This window comes from Centroberyx gerrardi, chromosome 1 (genome assembly GCF_048128805.1).
Source record: "Centroberyx gerrardi isolate f3 chromosome 1, fCenGer3.hap1.cur.20231027, whole genome shotgun sequence".
Classification (NCBI taxonomy): domain Eukaryota; kingdom Metazoa; phylum Chordata; class Actinopteri; order Beryciformes; family Berycidae; genus Centroberyx; species Centroberyx gerrardi.
In genome coordinates this window covers 20,053,249-20,073,538 of record NC_135997.1, presented here as the reverse complement: position 1 = coordinate 20,073,538, position 20,290 = coordinate 20,053,249, and the positions used below count along the sequence as shown (strand labels likewise).

General features: G+C 41.1%; 1 protein-coding gene across 1 annotated transcript; it reads right to left on the bottom strand.

Moving 5' to 3' along the window:
- Positions 1-2,233: 2,233 nt before the first annotated feature.
- On the bottom strand, positions 2,234-19,826 carry LOC139916073 (hexokinase HKDC1-like). The gene is made up of 21 exons (XM_078284080.1): positions 19,764-19,826; positions 15,487-15,649; positions 14,908-15,065; positions 14,394-14,516; positions 14,044-14,139; positions 13,509-13,608; positions 12,378-12,561; positions 11,552-11,707; positions 11,224-11,457; positions 10,669-10,810; positions 10,410-10,566; positions 9,983-10,131; positions 9,521-9,640; positions 7,554-7,649; positions 7,030-7,129; positions 6,617-6,687; positions 6,083-6,243; positions 5,667-5,822; positions 4,808-4,895; positions 2,562-2,707; positions 2,234-2,393 (listed from the first exon to the last, which is right to left on the bottom strand). Exons 1-21 carry the CDS (start codon positions 19,824-19,826, stop codon positions 2,234-2,236), a joined length of 2,823 nt encoding a protein of 940 aa, XP_078140206.1.
- Between the last annotated feature and the right edge of the window lie 464 nt (positions 19,827-20,290).

The following is a 20,290-nucleotide window of genomic DNA, read 5'->3' as shown; positions in this document are numbered from 1 at the left end:
CTCTTTTAGCTTAGGTCAAAGTAACTCTCCTTCCCCTCGCCCTGGGACCCAGACTCTTGTGCTCCTGTCTTGTGGAGACCCATCAGAAACAGGCCTGCAACCCATTTTGGCTCCTGGTCCACAGCCGAAGCAGCCCTGTTATAGTGAGTTACTGTTACAGTGTGTTGTGTTGCTAATATGAGTGGACTGTGGAGCTAATCCCTGGCCAGTGGAATGCAGCACTAGAGAGTCTACATAAGCTGAGCTTGTTTCCTTAAAGGAATACAACAAATATCCTCTTCGGCCTACTTAACATTCTGCAATTAGTGGCAGTTTCACCTGTGAATATGCAATATTTATTTTCTTGGCTACAGTGCATGCTAATGTTTTACCAGTTGTCATGTGCTTTGTGGATGAACCAAGCTTGCTTAGTATCATGTCAAAGCTGCATATGCACCAGTGTGCAAAAACATGGAGTAATACAGAGAGAGAGACATGATAGACGTGATGTGTTTATAGTGTAACACCATTTCAGCCTAGTCTGACCTCAACAATAATAATAATAATAATAATAATAAACTTTATTTCTATAGCACGTTTCTTAACAGTGTTACAAAGTACTTCACAAAACAAATACAACATACAGCAGTAAAACCGAATAAAAACACAAAGAAGAGTAAAAAAGTAAAATGTATGGAAAATATATAAAAGAGGGCATAAAGTCAACAGTAAAATTAAATCATGACTACACGCTTTAGGGGCCAAGCCACGTAGGGCGTTGAAAGTTAATAATAATATTTTAAAATCAATTCTGAAACTAACTGGGAGCCAATGCAGGGAGGCTAGAACAGGAGTGATATGTCCATGTCTCTTGGAACCACCAATAAGTCTAGCAGCAGCATTTTGAACCAACTGGAGGCGGTTTAGAGAGCCCTAACTAATACTAGAGTAAAGTGCATTACAATAGTCAAAGTGATGGAAAATAAAAGAATGTACAACGTATTGTATTTTTTACATGTATTTTTATCTCTGTGAATTGTCATCAAAAGATAAAAATGACCTAATTTTTTAGATCTTTTTGAGTTAGAAAAAACAAGACTGGACAACCTTCTTAACTTGATCATTGAACATCAAAAAACACCCATAGATTTCTAGCAGCCTGCTTAATATTATCTATCTAGGCTGCCGAATTTGTCATAAAGCAGGCTAGTGGAATTTGGTGGATCAAATAGGATGATCTCAGATATATCCTCATTTAATTTTAGAAAATTTTGGGACATCCAGCATTTGATATCTGTAAGGCAGACATTAAGGTGAGCTAGACTACTAGAATTGGTGGATTTTAGTGGGACACACAGCTGGGTGTCATCTGCATAACAGTGATAAAGAACATCATGTTTGCAAATAACATGAACCAAACAGAGCATGTACAGTATATTGAGAATCGTTGAGGGCCAAGGATTGACCCTTGAGGAACACCACAAGTAAATTAAGAGAGAGTAAACTGAGAACAGAATGCTTTAGGCCAACCCATGTTTCAAGGCGATGTAATACAATGGTGCGGTCATGTATCAAAGGCAGCACTCAAACCTAATAGGACCAAAATAGAGAAGTCACCTCAATCTGCTGCAAGGAGTAGGTCATTTGTGACCTTAATGGGGTTCTCTAAAACCTGATTGATAATTCTCGAAGATATCATTGTTATTCATAAAAGCTGTCAATTGAGAGGAGACCTCTTTGGAAATGGGTCTGTAATTGCTAAGAAGGAGGGGATCTAAATTAGGTTTCTTCAGTAAGGGCTGGACTGTGAATTGTGAAACAAGAGGGGAAAATGCCAGTGGCCAAGGAACTATTAATAAATGATAAAATACAAGGACTAACGGTTGCAAGTATCTCTTTTAGAAGAGGATTTCATTTGGGACATAGTTTTCTCTAAAATCAATAGCGTGATAGGTTGAAAATGGGTTAATTCTGCAGAATTTACAGGAGAGATAGAGAGTTCACGTGGCTCAGAAAATATTTGAGTCCTGATGTTGTCCACCTTATTAATAAAATAATTCAAAAATTCCTCAGATTTTTCTGGAGAAGGTTCAATGTGCAAGTCTCATTTTAATGATGACATAAAGACACTCAATGACCTCTAAAACCACTTCCTTCCTTTCTTCTCCAATTCTACCTTTTCATTCCTCTCCTCTCCTGTCCTTTTATCCTTTAACAATAACAGTAAACATCATTTTGGTAAATCAATTAAGCATCAACTTTTCAGTTCTGGGTAGTACATCTCCTCTTGCTCCCGTATGGCAACAGCTGTGATGAGGGCGGCACCTTTCCCACTGCCCTCCTCTGATAGGACGAAAGTCACATGACACTGAGGAGCCAAACACCTGACTGTCTCCTGGAGGACTCTGGAGAAACTACAGCAGCAACAACAGCAGCAGCAGCAGTAAGAGAAGAAGAAAAAACAATAAATTGTTTAGTTTATTAATATGGGGAAAATAAATAAACAAATTAATAATACTAATACTACTCCTACTCTCCTCCTCCTCCTACTACTACAAAAAATAATAATAATAATATCTCACTGTGGATGTAGTTGGTAGAGCGTTCCCTCCACCCCTACAGTGATGTTCAGATGGTCCAGTCCACGATTCTCTCTGATTTTATCCACCACAGCTGCCATTCCCGCCCCAGTTAGCTGAGCCGCACGATGTGATACTGCTCCACACACCTGTGGAAAAAAATCTAACTGAAGGCTGCACTAGGCAAGATCTTTTTATAAAAATACACCCATCTCTGCCTAAATAACAAAGTGGGGATGCAACAGTATTTAGTAGTAGTAAGTATTACGCTTAATAGATTTGTTCTTGCAAGCTTATCTATTTGCAGTGAATTGCAGTTATTACTAATACGAATCATGCATAATCATCATAATGCATGGTTGGCTGAGCTTAATTTTCAATTCAGGTTATTTCTGTAAAACAGAGTGTGCATTTTGGCATGAAGATGCTGACATGGTGTTGGCTGCCACTTCAGTGAAAAGCACAAATGAGAAAGGCAGTATAAGCATTGAAGGGTAACTTGCAACATGCTGTTGCTACACAAAAGCTAGGTACATTCTGTGGCTTGCACTTGTTTGGTGGTGTCTGTTTCCAGTGGTTTGGGGGGTTGTGTCCTCTGTGCCAAATCTTTAGCATGCCACTTGGATTCATACGAGGAGCACCCTGGAGAGCTGAGCCTGTGCTGCCAGGTACAACTGTATGGCTATTTGTAGAGTGGGGTTTTAACTTGGCGAGAGTGTTCCTGACTGAAATTAAGCATCGCTCAAAAGTTGATGAGTGTCTTAATTTGTTGCTGCTGGCATTATAGATATTTATATCTATTAAAAGAGGAAAAGCACAGGTTAGCCGTGGTCGCATGCTTAGGCTATAGTTAGGATACCAGTAGGGCTGAACAATTTTGAAAAAATATCTAATTGCGATTATTTTGACTGATATTGCAATTGCGATATGATTTGCAATATTAGAGGGAATGATAATTTTTACATCATTATTCTCATTTTCATTGAAAAACGTATTAAAATGATTATGGGGATCTGTACCAAACAAAGATGTTTGTCTGTAGAATATGATGTGTAGGCCAGGACATCTCTGCAGCACGACAATATTTAATTTAAAATGGTATTTTGACACATTTCGCCTTTAACAAATATTGTGCCTCCTGCGATTTGAAAATTGCTGTAGGCCATATTGCGATTTCGATAAAATTTTGATTAATTGTTCAGCCCTAGTTACCAGATAAATAAGCTATTCGGTCAGCTGGCCCAGGCTCACATAGATAGATAGGCCACTAGGTAGGTAAGCCACTCGGCCAAGCTGGCCCAGGCACACATAACATAGGCAGGTTCCAGTGTTCCATATTACTTATTACATATTACTTTCCGTACCCAGGAAACGGCACGTAATTGCAGCACACATGCAATTACGGCTGCATTAGGGCGTGTGGACAGGGCTGAGGCCCTGTCCACACGTATACGGATATTTTTGAAAACGTGGTATTTTCTCTGCGTTTTGGCCTCCTACCCACACGAAAACAGCGTTTTAGGTCACTGAAAACGCCTTCCAGGGTGGAGATTTTTCAAAACTCTGTTATGGTGTATTCAAATTATAAGTGTCTGACAACTCCTCCCGGCACTCCTCTCTCCAACTCTCACTCACGTTTCCACAGTTGACTTCCTGCAACAACTCAACTCTTGCGAGACTTGAGTGAGACTTGGTTACACACAGACCGGATCAAGCGAAAGGTAAAGAAAAACGTTTCATTTCTCTGTAGGGTCCTTTCCATAATGTTGTCAGACACTTATAATAACAATCTGAGCCTGTCAGTGGCAAAAACAAGCACTTTTAGTGGACGTACATTGACGGTTCACAATTGCCCCATCGGATTACATTGCAGACCGTTTCGCGGCTGCTGGCTGAAGCGATCTCGCTCAATACTGGACCTTCTTCAAAAATTGTTGTCCCCTTTAGTCACTTAGACACAAAAAGATGGGAAAATAGGGTCCAGGTTGAAAAATACCTAAGTTACCCTTTAACTGCATTCACCTGGTGTCCCAGGTGTAAATCAGTCCTTGATTAGATGGCTAGAATGAAAACCAGCAGGGATCTGGGTCCCGAGGAACTGAAAACAACAGACCTATTGTGCATTCTAACTTTAAAATTGAAATTTAATTTAACAACACACTGGTCACAATGCGGGTAAAAAGTCTATGCATTGTCAGTGCAGTTCCAAAAAACATCCTGTCAGAATTCCTCATCCAAGCATCTTGTACCTCTTTGACAATGAGGCTGTCATCACAGGTGCTGTCCAGCCCCAGCTGCTGGAGAATGGATCTGACCTGCAGTAGAGCCAGGCGGTCACTAGGGGGAGACAGCACAGTTAAATATATTAATACACAGCTACACTACATACACAGACATACAGAGAGCTGGGGGTGATAACTACCTCTAACCTTAGCAGACACAGATGGATTACTCCTAAACTACATATTCTGATGTTATACAGGATCCCTAGCCTACAAATCAAGCTACACATAAGAGAAATCAATTATTGTATTGATTTTTATATGACGAGTAAATCCTGAGCATTACAATTAAACATAATCTGAATTCATGCCACAACCACAGTATTCACCCAAAAAAAATGTCATATTGATTTTTTGGCAATATCATTTTGAGTGATAGGTAACTGCACAGTGGCTACAGAAACAATGGAGCAACTGTTTTCTCAGACATGTGACAAATGTTGTCTAAAGTACTTTGGACTTTATCTGTCCAGTTGCCTGCAGAGAATCACACCATATAAACAATACATTCAGATTTTAACTGATAGAGCTGGTTAGAAAGGCATGCTACAGTAAAGTAAGTAAGTACAAGTGCAAGTAAGTACAAATATTTAATAGTTACTTGTGCTGAAGATTGATATTGGTCCATTTACTTTCCATTCAAGATGCATTAATGAATACTGGACCAGGCTTTTACTCTGTGGGTACACAGCCCACATTTAGACTTTCCTCTCAATGCGTGATAGGAATTTAGCTTAAAGAGACATACACACGCATACACACAAACACACACACACACACACACACACACACACACACACATACACACACACAAACACTCTCCTACCTCTCTATGTGCGATAGGTATTTGGTGTGGAATATTCCAGGTGTATTTAAAGCTTCGGTGACGTGTCCTCTGAACAGCAAACCTCTTCTGGTTAAATCTAACAGGACCTGACGGACAACTTCTCCTAAATACAGCCCACTGATCAGCTTTTCAAACCTACACACACACACACACACACACACACACACACACAGACACACACAAGTTGTTAGACATGTACAAACATACCAAGTATGGGAGCACACAAACACAAGATTAACACAAGCACACATATAAACATGTATGAGAATATGCACACACATTATGCAAAGAGACACGGGTAACCGAACACAGTTATTGCCAATCTGAAATCCCGACGCTCGCACACACACACACACACACACATATTGATACACACTCAGCTAGTGGTTTCTAACCTTTGTTTCCCATGGTTCAGTGACTCTCGGTCCACCTCAGTGTCGTAGCGTGTGATGATGTCATCCAGACAGCCATCCTCACCCAGACCCCCCCACTCTGTGTTTATACACATCTTCTGTGTCTCTCTCCTCTTCATCTCCTCTCCCTCCATCCCATCATCCTCCTGGGGGCAGAAAACAATGAGCTATAGTTTATTGTCCAAAATCATTGTGTATCACCACAAAGACATTTACTGAGGAATGTCTAGATGCTTGTGTATCTTTGACATTTTACAGAGATAATGTGGCTTGATGCCAGAGTCATGAAATGTCTGTGAGAGACAATTTCAGCTGTACCGTAAAAAAAAAAAAAAGGACACATTGGAGATGCAGTGTTTCTATAGGCCACCAATAAACTATCCTTGTGATATTTTGATATTGACACGTCTATATTAATGCAAACATAATTATATATTCTTTTAAAGCTTAAATACCTATAATAATAGAACTCTGTGGAATTACCTTTTCCTCGTGTCTCCTCTCTTCTCTCTTCACTCTTTCTTCATTTATTTCAAACTTCTCAATGTTCCTCAGTTCCTCCATATAACAAACATTACTGCCTGTCCCTGTGGAACAGAATGACATGGTTTATTTTTTATATCATTTACACAAAAAACACTAAAATTACTATAAAAAGGACAGTCAAAAGAAAATATTGCCCACATTACTGTATGTAATGCATGTGCAAGAAGAGCCAGCTCCCTTCATATTTATGTGACACATGATGCGAAATGAACAGTAGCCTGACCCAGTGGATTGTGTTTATAGACAAGATCCAGTGTACATAACATTAGGAATTCCTTTCTTAGGAGGAGCTGCACCCCCAACACACACACCAACCCCACAACACACACACACACTCACACACACACACACACACTATAACACCGTAGAGCTCAAATACATACCCGCTATCAGTCCAATTTCACACTGTGGGTCATCGTAAGCACAGCTCATCATGGTCCCAACTGTGTCATTGACCACCGCTACTACGTCCAAGTCAAACTCCTGTAGGAACAAACATGCATGTACATACACACACACACACACACACACACACGCACACACACACACACACTGTCATTTACTGCTGCCACACACACCCTCACGCGCACATACATATTATCGTACATTAATACTGTTATGTGGACAAACATATAGTACATGACAACATGTAGGTAAATGCCAAAATAATGAACACTACCAGGACTTGCCAGAACATATTGTACAATATTGAACATATTGTTGTTGGTGGTGAAAAACACTCTGTATCTTACAAGCTCAGACACTGTCCCTATTCTTAGTGTACAGTATCATCCGGTACCAGCCTTTGACAGTGAAATGTAAGATTCTTCTGTGCTAAAAGTCAATGTCTTTCCAAAATACAAGAGTAAATAGCACATTCTACACACTCTATTCTATTCTGACTCACATCGCGTCTTATGATGGCATCTGTCAACATGTCAACAACATCATTTCCTTCACAGTTTGTGGCCTTGAAGCCTTTGGTCCAGCTCACCAATGTGCCCTGCAAAACATGCAAGCATTATTTTAATTTCAATTAACACTGAAACCTATCCTTCAAAGGAGACAGTCTGTCTCCTCCGATTATATCATGTCATTACAAACATATAAATCTTAACATAGCACTTCTTGTGAGTTACAGTTTATACACAAGAACCGAAGTACAGTGGAATTCAATGAAAAAAGAAAAAAACGAGAAAAGGAGATATAGGCCTAAATAAAAAATAAAAAGCTATATTCAAATTCTTTCACATATTCTTTTCAAATATTAATCTCTTGCCTGAGAATTGCTATTCATCCATGGTTATTTTTTAGTGCTTTTGGTTAGTTTTCACATTGGACAGGTACATATTATATTATATAATATTAAGTAATACTACTAAAAATAGTAGTAAAGTAATACTACTGAAATAACCAAATCTTGGGTTTAGACCCCATCACCCTGGATTTATGTATATGGCTCAAATAAGCATAAAATTTCAAGAGCATTGATATTTTATCAGAATTATGTGCATACATTAATTCACTCTTGTTCTTACTTACAGTGAGACCAGAATCATTTGAGAAACACTTTCCAGCCTCTAAAATAATTAGGACCTGATTCTCATCTTTGAGGAAAAAGGCAGGTATCGTCTGCAAACTGGTTGATAATCATTAAGAGATATCGGACATCCATGTCTGATTCCTCTATGACAAGAAGTTATTTTAAACAAGGAGACATTAATATTGATGTTCTTATTACCAAAGCCAAAATGAGCGCGTTTACATGCACACTAATAAACTGATCATAGTCCGACTAAGGCAATTCCCAGATTATTAAGTGGTGATTAAGTGGTCATGTAAACAGCATAGTACAATTTACTTAATCAGATAAAGGCCATTATCGCATTATGAGAAACCCAATTAACATAGCGAGGTTTTTGCCCAATCTTTAGACCCTTACTCTAGTACAGCGGGCAGTACCATGTTCAAAAGCCAAACAAAAAAAGTCAGGAAGTTTGAGTGTTACGTCACTTCCTTAATCAGTAACTAACAGGGTTTAATTATTCTTTAAGGAGAGAAATCCAACTATGACTGAATCATGTTTTCCCTGTTACTGTATTACTAGAGTGCATGTAAACGTGTCAATCAAATTATTGCCATAACCAGATTATTCCCAGTTTCTGGGTTATTATTGTGCATGTAAACGCACTCAATGTTCTTCATGTGTACTTCAAATATGAATGGATGTACAACAGTATCGAAGGTTTTATAGAAATCGAGATACAAATAACTGCATACTCATGGACCAAATCTGGATAATCAATCATATCTAAGAGCAGGAAAATATTGTTCCCTTTATAAAGCTTGACTGTGTATTAGAAATCATTTCTTCCAAACAAGGTCTTAATCTTTTGGCATATAATGCAGTGTGTGTGATGGCACGACTAGATGACTAAAATTAAAAATAGCCAAATTGTATGGTTTGTGCAACACCATTACTCATATTAGAACATTTGGTCAAATTTGTGTTTTTCAAATGAGCTCCATGTTGCATGCTCCCTTATTATACTTATCTGTGTGGCAGGTGCTGCAGTCATGCATGAGGCTTCTGTAATGCACTGGACCATGCAAACATATTTAGTGTTCTCCTACACCTTTAGTTTTATGGTGCCAAACTAATATGAATGCAGGCTGTCAGGGCTTTGCATATTGGTTTTTGCATTGTGCTGAAGCAAACTTAATACAACTTTATAAATAACCATTCAAACAATTTTGCATGTAAGATACATATGTTGTTTTATTCCTTTTCTGTGTCACAGTGAGTATTCCTGGAAACACAACTGAATCCCATAAGCCACATTACAATAAAGACAGTCTGATGTCCATGCTTACCGTGTCGATGGCAACATGGCTGCAGGGGAAAGAGAAGGTGAAGCCCAGAGGAAGACGAGCGTTCTTCATCCCCATGTAGTCAAGGGAGTCACTAATACATTGCACTATATGATCAAACAACTAGAGTGATAGAGAGAGAGAGCGAGAGAGAGAGAGGTGTCGCTTTTTTAATGAAATGTTGAAATATACTGTTAGTTGTCCATCTAAAGCTATTTAACTTCACTCTCAGTACAGGTTATTTTTGACACCCCTAAAGAAGATAAATTTGACTTCCATTTCTCACAGGGATGTAGAGTCAACGCCGCACTTTCAGTGGCATGTTGTTCAGTAGTTACATACAAATTAGCTTTGTCACCAAATTACAATTACACCAATCCACAAAGTCCCACTCTCATGTACACGTCTGTCTATCTAAATATTTTATATTAACAAAATAACAATATATATCTATATGTGTCCTACCTCTTCTCCTGTTCCTTGCATTACCTCCAGTGGTATGGTGTAAATCTTATTGTAGAGTCGTATAGAGCGACGCAGACCGCTATGAATCTTCACCAGCAGAACTCTGAAGTTGGTTCCTCCCAGATCCAAGGCTAGATATTGTCCATCCTCTGGGAAAAGAAAAACACAAAACAGCTGAGCTTATTGATTAACTGATTCACCCAAGAGGTTCCTGGTCTGATTAAGTTTGTTTAGTAAGTCCCACAAAAAATGTAAAGATCGGTTTGAAAATCTTTCTCAGACTAAAATGACAGTGCAAAGTTGGCAAAGACATCAACTGTGGCATTGAATTGGTTCAATGTGTTTCCATCCTCAGACCCAAGTGTCTCTTTAACCGACAGGAGGTTTCATTTCAATTGTGGGGGAGACACACTGGTGCTGCTCTGACCTGTGCCGTCAGGGGTACGGTACACATAAGAGGGAAGCATCTTTATTGGGGTAGGGCCATTACTCTTTAGCCCCGCCTCTAGCCCCGCCCTCATCCTGGCCTTGACCAGTCTGAGCTGCTCTTGGCTCAGTCTGAAGGACAACAACGTCTCATCCACCTGGAATACAAGTAAGAGATATTCACATACAAATCAAAATTATGTGCACACCTGTGAGCGCACACACACACACACACACACTCACATACACAGCCACCTGACCTGTCGTCTCTGTGATGCCAGTCGCTGGGAAACTGCTGTTACCATGGCAACCCCTTTGCTGTTGCCACTCTCTGACAGGACAAATTGGACATCACAATCAGGAACCAACTGACGCACCGCATTATGAAGACGTTCAGCATACCTGGAATTGAAGGAGCATCAAGTACTCTTTGACTTTTATCAACGTGTATTGGCAACTAGTAGGAATTGCAACACTATTGATAGAACTGATCTCCACTTATACTCTGGCACAACCCCTAGACCCACCCCTTTTGGCTATAGATATGAGTAAGCTAGCTAATAAGAGCAGAGATCCAACAGAAGTGTCTTATCTGTCCGATTTATGGTAATTTGTACCATTAGTGGTTGGGGTGGTTTGGGGTTCAGTTCATCTGTGTTCTGATTTCAGTATGGGTTTTGTTACAGTGTTTTGGGGAATTGGTTACATTATAAGATTTTGCATTTTCTCTCTCTGTGTCAATTTTCTAGTTGAGGTGCTGCTCATACTGCTGGTATGAGAATATGATCTGTGGTGAATATTTCCATAAAACCTACTGTGGGTGTGTCCTGTACACAGTTCCATCAACCCCCACAGTGATCCTTAACGTCTTCAACTTCCTGTTCTGTCTGACTCGACTCAAGATGGCAGCCAGCCCTGCAGCCACCAGGTTTGAGGACCTGAAGGAGACCACGGTGCAGACATGTTGAACAGCAATGCAGTCGTCTTGCGATGGGGTCAAATCGAGGTCCAGAAGAATGTCTCTGGTGTTCCTCAGACCATCTTTGTACCTGAGAGAGAGACAGACAGGTATAATATCCTACTCTTTTTTAGAGATGGAAAGAAAGAAAGAGAGACAGATAGACAGACAGACACACAGCTTACTGTTCCATAGCTGCTACATGCGCTGTGGTTATTTTCCCTTTGGTCCTCAGAGCGTCAGAAACATTTCCATCAAACAGCAGTCCTAGTTTTGCCATCTTTAATACAACCAGCCTCACCAACTCACCCAGATACAACCCACTGACCAGCTTCTCAAAGCTAGAAAAAGTTGAGGGGGTGGGAGGAGAAACAGAGAGGTAAAGAGGTCATACTGTATCATACATTTTACATTATTGTGTTTTATTAAAGCTGCAATAAACTTAACACATTTGTAAACAAGCACACAGCAAAGCCACTGGCCCACTGCACTACAGAGGCCAGCCAAGGACAAACATTGCAAAGCACTGTGCATAAAGGCTAATAGCTAAGCTAAACGTACCTACTGAGAAGTCTCAGCGGTTACCAGTCTCTCTTTGCCAGAACTTTCTCCCACTGAACGTGTCCCACAATGACGAGGTAGGTTGCAAGTTTACTAGTTTACTAAGTTTACTCGCTCGCTTCATTGATTCCACCATTATGAGAACATTTTCAGGAATGGGAGGGCGTAAGTGTTGCTTTTAAACAGTGAGGGAGGTGCCAAGCTAGTTTTAAAAAAATGAAAAGCTGAATGGACCGGTAGGAGCTTCGTTCTGGAGCAGAATTTGACAACAAGCTTTAAAAAAGAGGTAACAGCAACACAGCTGGATATCGCTTATTGTGTTGTGTTGTGTTGTGTTATACTTTGTGTTGTGTTGTGCCACCTTGTGTCATGTTAGGGGATGCTGTTATGTTCTTATATGCTATGCTATGCCATGCTATAAGATGTGAAATAAAACGCTGCTTTCCCTACAGTTGTTTCCCAGGGTTGGTGGAGGCTGCGTCGATCTCCTTGTCAAACTCAGTGATGTAATCATTCAGTGCCCCGTCATCTCCGAAGGCTCCCCACTCAGTGTTCACACACATCCGGCCCTCGTCTCCCTCCACCAGATCGATGTGCCGCAGCTCCTCCATGTAGCACGCATTGGTACCTGTACCTAAACACACACACAAAGACACATCCTTGTACTTCTATCTTTATGAGAACCTTGCATTGACTACATTCATTTTCTCACCCCAAACCTTAACCCCCACCACAACATGCCATACCTTAACCCTTACCCTGAACTAACCCTAACCCTAACCCTACATCCAAGTCTTTATCCTTAACCTTACCCTAACCTAAACCTAAACCTAAACCTAAACCTAAACCTAATCCTAATTCTAATCTTAACCTAAACCTAAATCCTAACCCCAAACTAGTCCCTTGTACAAGTGAGGACTGGCTAAATTGATCTCACTTCGGAAAAATGCAAGAGACTAGTCTTACCAATGATATCCCACTTCATAGGAAGAGATGGGTTAAAGATTTAAAAATAGTAGTGATCTAATACTGATGACGATGCCAACTTCACGGGGTTACAGTTAAAGATAAGACACACTCTTTGTGATAACTCTATTGATGCCCTGAAAGGCTAAGGTGCGTACCATGTAACTGCAACATCCTGGGTTTGAATCTGGCCTGTGACTTTTGTTGCATGTCATTCTCCTAATCTTTCCTGTTTATTTCTACTGTCATCTACAATATGCAAAATAATGGCAAAATGCCCAATAATAATCTTAAAAAAAGAGAAAATATTCCTCCACATGTTTTTTATTATTATTATTATTATTTTAAAAATAAAATAAAAAAATATATTCTTTTCACTTGCTCCCCTCCACATGTCAAAAACACAGGTTCGGCTGCTGTCTTGCTAAAGGACACTTCAGCAGAAAGCTTTCTGTCACAGGGGCTGAACCCGGGCCACCCTGCTGCCCACAGCAGCTTTACAATGCTGGTCGTCAAAACTGCTATAAAGAGCTACAGCGAATTATATGAATCTGATGATATGACACTATATATGACACTATATATGAATCTGATGATATGACACTATATACTAACCGATGATGAGTCCTACTTCACAGTTCTGGTCGTCAAAACCACAGGTCATCATGGTTCCTACAGTGTCATTAACCAGGGATAACACCTCTACATCCATACCCTGGAGAGAAAGTTACAGTTATCACAGTTATCAGCAGGAATAAGAAAAATACCATCAATCAACAAAATGGGCCCAGGAATGCAAAGGTACAGGTACAGCTGTTTTTTTAAGTGAGGTTAAGTGTTTCAGGGTGGATTTTTAATTTAATATTAATAAATTTGGGGATGCAAAATTGCACAAGTGAAAGCAACATTATACTAGACGAGATATGAATATTGGCAGATTCTACTGGTCAAGACCATCAGCTAAATGGCTAAAATGTAAATATAAAATGTCTGTTATGAGCAGCATCTGATTGGATAAAGTCAGCTATGAGCAGTGTCTGATGGCTGGTGTAGTCATTCAACTTCAAAAATGTCTGATCTCAGTTCTGTTGATGGTCTGTCTTATAAATGAGCAGTAGGTTATGGGTATATAGTTGTATTGACGTCTTACCCCAGTCCTGTTGATAGACTGTCTGAGGACCTGGACCACATCTTTCCCTTGGAGACCACGAGCCCGGTAGTTTTTACTCCAATTTACTAATAGTCCCTACAGAGAGGAGATACAGTTTTTATGGTTACAAATCTAAAAAGATAGAACCACCTCTGTTCCCCTGAGAGAGGAGCAGAGAGGATATCACAAAACATACAGTAATAAGATATATTCTCATCTAGAACAAAACAAAACTGTGTATATCTGCATACTGTCTAAGGGCCAGAATGATATCTGTGCTTGGAGGCCATTTATGACCTAGACCATGAAAACAACACTAGACAGACAGACACTATATAGAGTATCATTACCTGGTCCAGGGCGGTCTGTTGACAGGGGAAAGAGAAGGTGAAGCCCAGAGGATGTTTCTCCTCCAGACTGATGTTCTTCTGATGGAGGAAGTCCTTCAGACACTCTGACACGTGGTCAAATAACTACAGACAGAGTCAGATAGGCAGAGAGAGAAGAGGATGAAGACACAGATAGTCAGTAAATCAAACAGGAGAGGGAACAGGGTGGAGATGGTTGATAACTCTTGCCACCTCTAACCTTGCCTAATTTTTCCTCCTCTTCTTCCCTCTCTTCCTTTTCTCTCCTACTGCTCACCCTTACTCCCCTACTGCTGTGTAGCTTGTCCTCTTCTCTCTGTCCTCTTCCCAACAGTCTTCTTTCCTCTTCTAAAACCCCTCACCTCTGCTCTCACCTTACTATCAGGTAGCTTCTCTCCTTCTATCTCCCCTTCTCCCTCCTTTTCTCCTGCCTCTCCACCTTTCTGTCTTTCTCCTCCTCATTGCTCTCCCTGTGTTTTGTCTCTTCCCTCCTCACCTCTGCTCCTCCCCCAATGAGTAGCTCCTGAGGTATGGGGTAGGTCTTCTCCTCCATCTCCACTCCCCTCCTCTTCCTCCCCGCCTCCTCTCTCACTTTAACTTGGAGCACCTTAAACCTGGAGCCTCCCAGATCCAAAGCCAGGAACTCTCCTTTCTCTGGAGGGGGAGGAGGGGTACATATGAATATTTAGTTACTGAGAGACATACATGTATAATCTCTCAATGTTTCTGCAGAACAATTAGTATGCTGTATGTCAGTGTTTTTCAATATCTGATTTAGAACCCAAAAATGGCTTTCCAAATTACTGGACAAAAGCCACTGGCTCTGTTATGTTGCCATAGCCTTTTTAAGCCAGCAAAAGTTAATAAAACAAGTGCGAATTCGCAATAGCTGCGACCACGGTTGGTTGCAACCAACCAACCAACCGACCGACTGACAGAGCGAGCTATAGAGCTGCTGGTCGCAGCTAAAAAATATTGTGAGCTAATAGGTTAGTAGTCCCCCAAAATAGTTCACATCTTAATTAACCTACACAACACAGCTTGAAAAAAATGTAAAACCCCTAATATAAGTAACCTGATCCATCAGGTGTGGAGCGGACATGTGTTGGCAGCATCTTAAGCGTTGCTGCGGCGTTGCTTTCCACTGAGAGCCCCTTCTCCATTTCACATAGGAAACGGGCTGAGATGTCCCTTAGCTGGTCGTCATGGAGACGCATGGAGTACAGAAACCTGTCCACCTAAAAAAAAGAAGGGGGGAGACAAAGCAAACAAGAGAAAGAAAGACAAAATGAGCCAAACCATTTTCTATCATCTTGACTGAACTTGAAAGAGCAAAAGAAGAGATGGCGAAAGAGAGAGAGAGAGGAGGGGAGGCAGACTTCAATAGCAGAGTGTATGCACAGTCTACAACAGTAATTCCCTAATGCTCCAGCCTTTGTGCTAGGAGATCTAAGCAATTGCAACTGGAGAAAACTTTCCGACAGCTTGTAAACTGTGGAACAAGGAAAGGAAAACACACTGGACAAATGTTATGTAAACCTCAATAACGCCTATGAATCCAGGAGCAAACCACCAATATCTAACTCTGACCACAGTATGGTGCACCTGATTCCAATTTACACAGCCAAGTTGAAAAGCAAAAAAAACTGAACAAGGTGGTTAGACTGTGGACGGCAAAGAGGAACTGGGAGCCTGTTTTGACGGCACTGACTGGGAGGTGTTAAGGGAGGGCACTTTGGATGAAATGTGCACAGTGACTACAGATTACATCAACTTCTGTGTACAGTCTATCATCCCCACAAAAACAAAGTGTACCCCAATAACAAAACCTATATAACCAAGGGCATTAAACAAACAACAAACCTAAGGAAATTAGCATTGTGGACATTGTGGAGCTGCAAAGAATGGACAAGGAACTGAGAGGCAAACTTAGGGAGGCAAAGGATGCACACAGGAAACACCTTGAGGAGTCACGCAACCGCCACAAATCATTTGTGACTAATGATGAGCTGCTGGTCTCTGCAAACGAGCTAAACACCTTGTTCACCAGGTTCAAAACCATTGGGAGCTCTGAAAGTTGCAGGGAGGTGCTGGAACTAGTAACTGTACGGTCTGAAGATAGAGCGGTCATTTCAGTGAGTCAGGTGGCCTGCGCCCTTCAACACCTTAATGCACGTAAGTCCACTGGCCCTGACAACATCACTGCCCCTATTCTGAAGTCATACAGTGAGGAGCTAGCCCTGTTGTGGCAGCCCATATCCAGCAATCATTAGGCACACAGACTGTCCCAACAGCCTGGAAAACTTCACACATCATCCCCAACATACCCTCATGCACCTCATTTCAAAACATCTGGATGCACCGAAAATAAAAACATATGCCAGAGTGCTGTTCATATATTTTTCCTCTGCGTTCAATTCAATGCAATACTATGGAAGCCCATTCCCGCCACTCAATAAAATACGGCTCAATAATAATAAAAACGACTCAATTGTAAGTTTTTTCTCTGAATTCTGACTTTTTTTTTTCTCGCAAAAAAAAAAGTCAGAATTCCGAGATATAAAGTTTCTGAGATTAAAAAGTCAGAATTGTGAAATATGAAGTAAGAATTCTCAGAAATAAAGTCAGAAGTGGAAGAAATAAAGTCAGAATTCTGAGATATAAAGCCAGAATTCTGAGAAAAAAAGTCAAAATTCTGAGAAATAAAGTCACAATTGCGAGAAAAAAACAACAATTGAGTCGTTTTTTATTTTATTGAGTGGTGGGAATAGGCTTCCATACGATACAGCCGGACATACTGCTCTCCAAAATGCATCAGTTAGGGATCAATCCTTATTTCATCCATTGGTATTGATCCTTCCTCATCAACAGCCAACAGCTGGTCAGGGTCAATAACACCTACTCAACCCTGGCCACAACTACACTACATGGCCAAAAGTATGTGGACACCTGCTTGTCGAACATCTCATTCCAAAATCATGGGCATTAACACGGAGTTGGTCCCCCCTTTGCTGCTATAACCGCCTCCAATCTTCTGGGAAGGCTTTCTAGATTTGCTTCCATTCAGCACCGATGTGGGGCGATTAGGCCTCATCCCAAAGTTGTTTCATGGGGTTGAGGTCAGGGCTCTGTGCAGGCCAGTCAAGTTTTTCCACAAATTTCTGCTTAGTGGAGAGACAGGAGAGACAGGAAAAGCAGGGCAGAGAGAGGGGGATGACATGCAGCAAAGGGTACCGACCAGATTCAAAAACACATGCCGCTGTGATAAGGACTTAGCCTTAATGGTGCACGCTCTACCAGTTGAGCCAACAGGGCACCTCACAACAAACCACTTCTGTATGGACCTTGCTTTGTGCACGGGGGCTGAAACAGGAAAGGGCCTTCCTCAAACTGTTGCCACAACGTTGGAAGCATACAATCGTCTCGAATGTCATTGTATGCTGTAGCGTTAAGATTTCCCTTCACTGGAACTAAGGGGCCTATAGCCCAAACCATGAAAAACAGCCCCAGACCATTATTCCTCCTCCTCCAAACCTTACAGTTGGCACTATGCATTCGGGCAGGTAGCGTTCTTCTGACATCCGCCAAACTGCCAGATGGTGAAGCGTGATTCATCACTCCAGAGAACGCCTTTCCAATGCCCCAATGGCAGTGAGGCTTACACCACTCCAGCCGAAGCTTGGCATTGCGCATGGTGATCTTAGGCTTGTGTGCGGCTGCTTGGCCATGGAAATCCATTTCATGAAGCTCCCGACGAACAGTTCTTGTGCTGAAGTTGCTTCCAGAGGCACTTTGGAACTCGGCAGTGAGTGTTGCAACCGAGGACAGACGATTTGTATGCGCTATACGCTTCAGCACACAGCGGCCCGTTCTGTGAGCTTGTGTGGACTACCATTTAGCACCTGAGCTGCTCCTAGACGTTTCCACAATAACTACACTTACAGTTGACTGGGGCAGCTCTAGCAGGACAGAAATTTGACAAACTGAAAGATGGCATCCTATAATGGTGCCGCATTGAAAGTCACTGAGCTCTTCAGTACGGCCCATTCTACTGCCAATGTTTGTCTATGGACATTGCAAGGCTGTGTGCTTTATTCTTCTGCTCCACCATACAAAGCACACTGCAGTATGGTGTCTCAGTATGGTTCTGTGGGTCAGTCCAAGTCCCGAAAGCCAGGATTCTACGGCTCCTGGGGATTTGCTCAAAGCTGGTGGGTCACTCTGTGGAGGACTAAACAGCTGCACTAAGCACACCCTCAGACTGGCTAACAAAATCACCCAGTACCCTTGTCATGTCCTGCATGAGCAGCATCAACTGCCCTCTGGGAAGCCCAGAAGCCTCCCATCTTCCCTCATCTCTTCAAGTCTCTTTTCAGCAGGTTTCAGAGGACCAGTCCTTCCTTTCTTTAGGTCTAAACCTAAGTTTAGACCTAAAGTGCAAAGTTTGTCTGTTTCTTCCACTACTGTGTGGAGTCTTCCCACTACAACCCATTACATAGAGTTCTTAAACTTCTTCAGGTCAGAACCCACAAAAGAGACTTAGCAGGCTATCTCACCCAAAATTTATATTTATTTAGCAGTCACACGTCACTCCATGTGTCACAAGCTCAGATAATACATTTTGAAAAAAATGTCTTCAATCAAAAAAAGACATTTTGTGATAACAGGGATAATGTAAATGAAATGCACAAAAGGACTGTTAGCTGAATGTGTCAATTTTTCTTGCACCCATTTTCTCTCTTATAAGACAAAGCTTGCAGTAATTTCCTTGTGAATGATGTAGCAGCCAATGAGTGAGAACAATTACAATTTCCATCATGTAAGCCACAAAACCTCTGGCAAATCTTTTAGGAGAAGCTTATGAGTCTATGAGGAACTTGTTGCAAGGTATAAAGGTTTAATGGCATTAGATCAAGGCAAGAGATATGCTTGTTCAAAGTCTTCAGTTAATTGCTGCAGCACTCAACTTAGGCCAATCATTTTATAATGCCAGATCTCAATGATAAGACACAACATTCAACAAAGATTTATCAAAAACAGGCCAATAGGTACTAAGATTAAGATATTGCATGTGACAAACAAATTCACAGATTGTCTGTCTATGAAGCAGATTACATTACATTACAACATATGAAAAGAGAGAAGAGGTGAAGTAATCCAGTGGGTTAATAACTTTCACTTTCACCAGGAAAACAATAGCAGTAGTACATTACATTTTGAGCGTAGCCTTCCAAATTCAAAGTATTATTGCCAGTACATCTCAATTAGCAGGAGGTAGTCACATATTTCCTCAAAAAAATATCACTTTCTCTCAGGTAAAGTGAGAAGGTTTTACACTGGAACAGCTCTTACCTTTTTAGTGGGGTCCTCTTGGCGTTTGGAGAAGTGGTAGAAAACAAGATGAAAAGCCAACATCTTGACATGAGACACACCACCAAGTCCTTTCAGTATCTTTGTCAGTACATCAAACAAATACACACACGCACACAAATAAAATCTGGATGAAATCTATCTATCTTCCCTCTCTCTGTACACATTTGAAAATACAAATTAGAAAATAATCCAATTTATCAGTTTGCCGCTACTTGTTGCTGAAGTTGTCATGGTAAATCCAAGTGGGTTATTTTCTGTCTACAGTTCAGCATCGACCAAGCCCTGCTCTTACTCAATGATTAACAGCCACACACACACACACACACACACACACACACACACGCTCTCTCTACTTTGGCCTCTTTTAGCAATCCTTAGGCTTAGGTCCAAGTAACTGTCCTTCCCTAAATTGAATAAATGCATGGCCGGATTAACCATATGGGCAACTGGGCGAGTGCCCAGGGGCACCAAGACTCCTGGGGCACCAAGCAACCGATGTTTTTTTT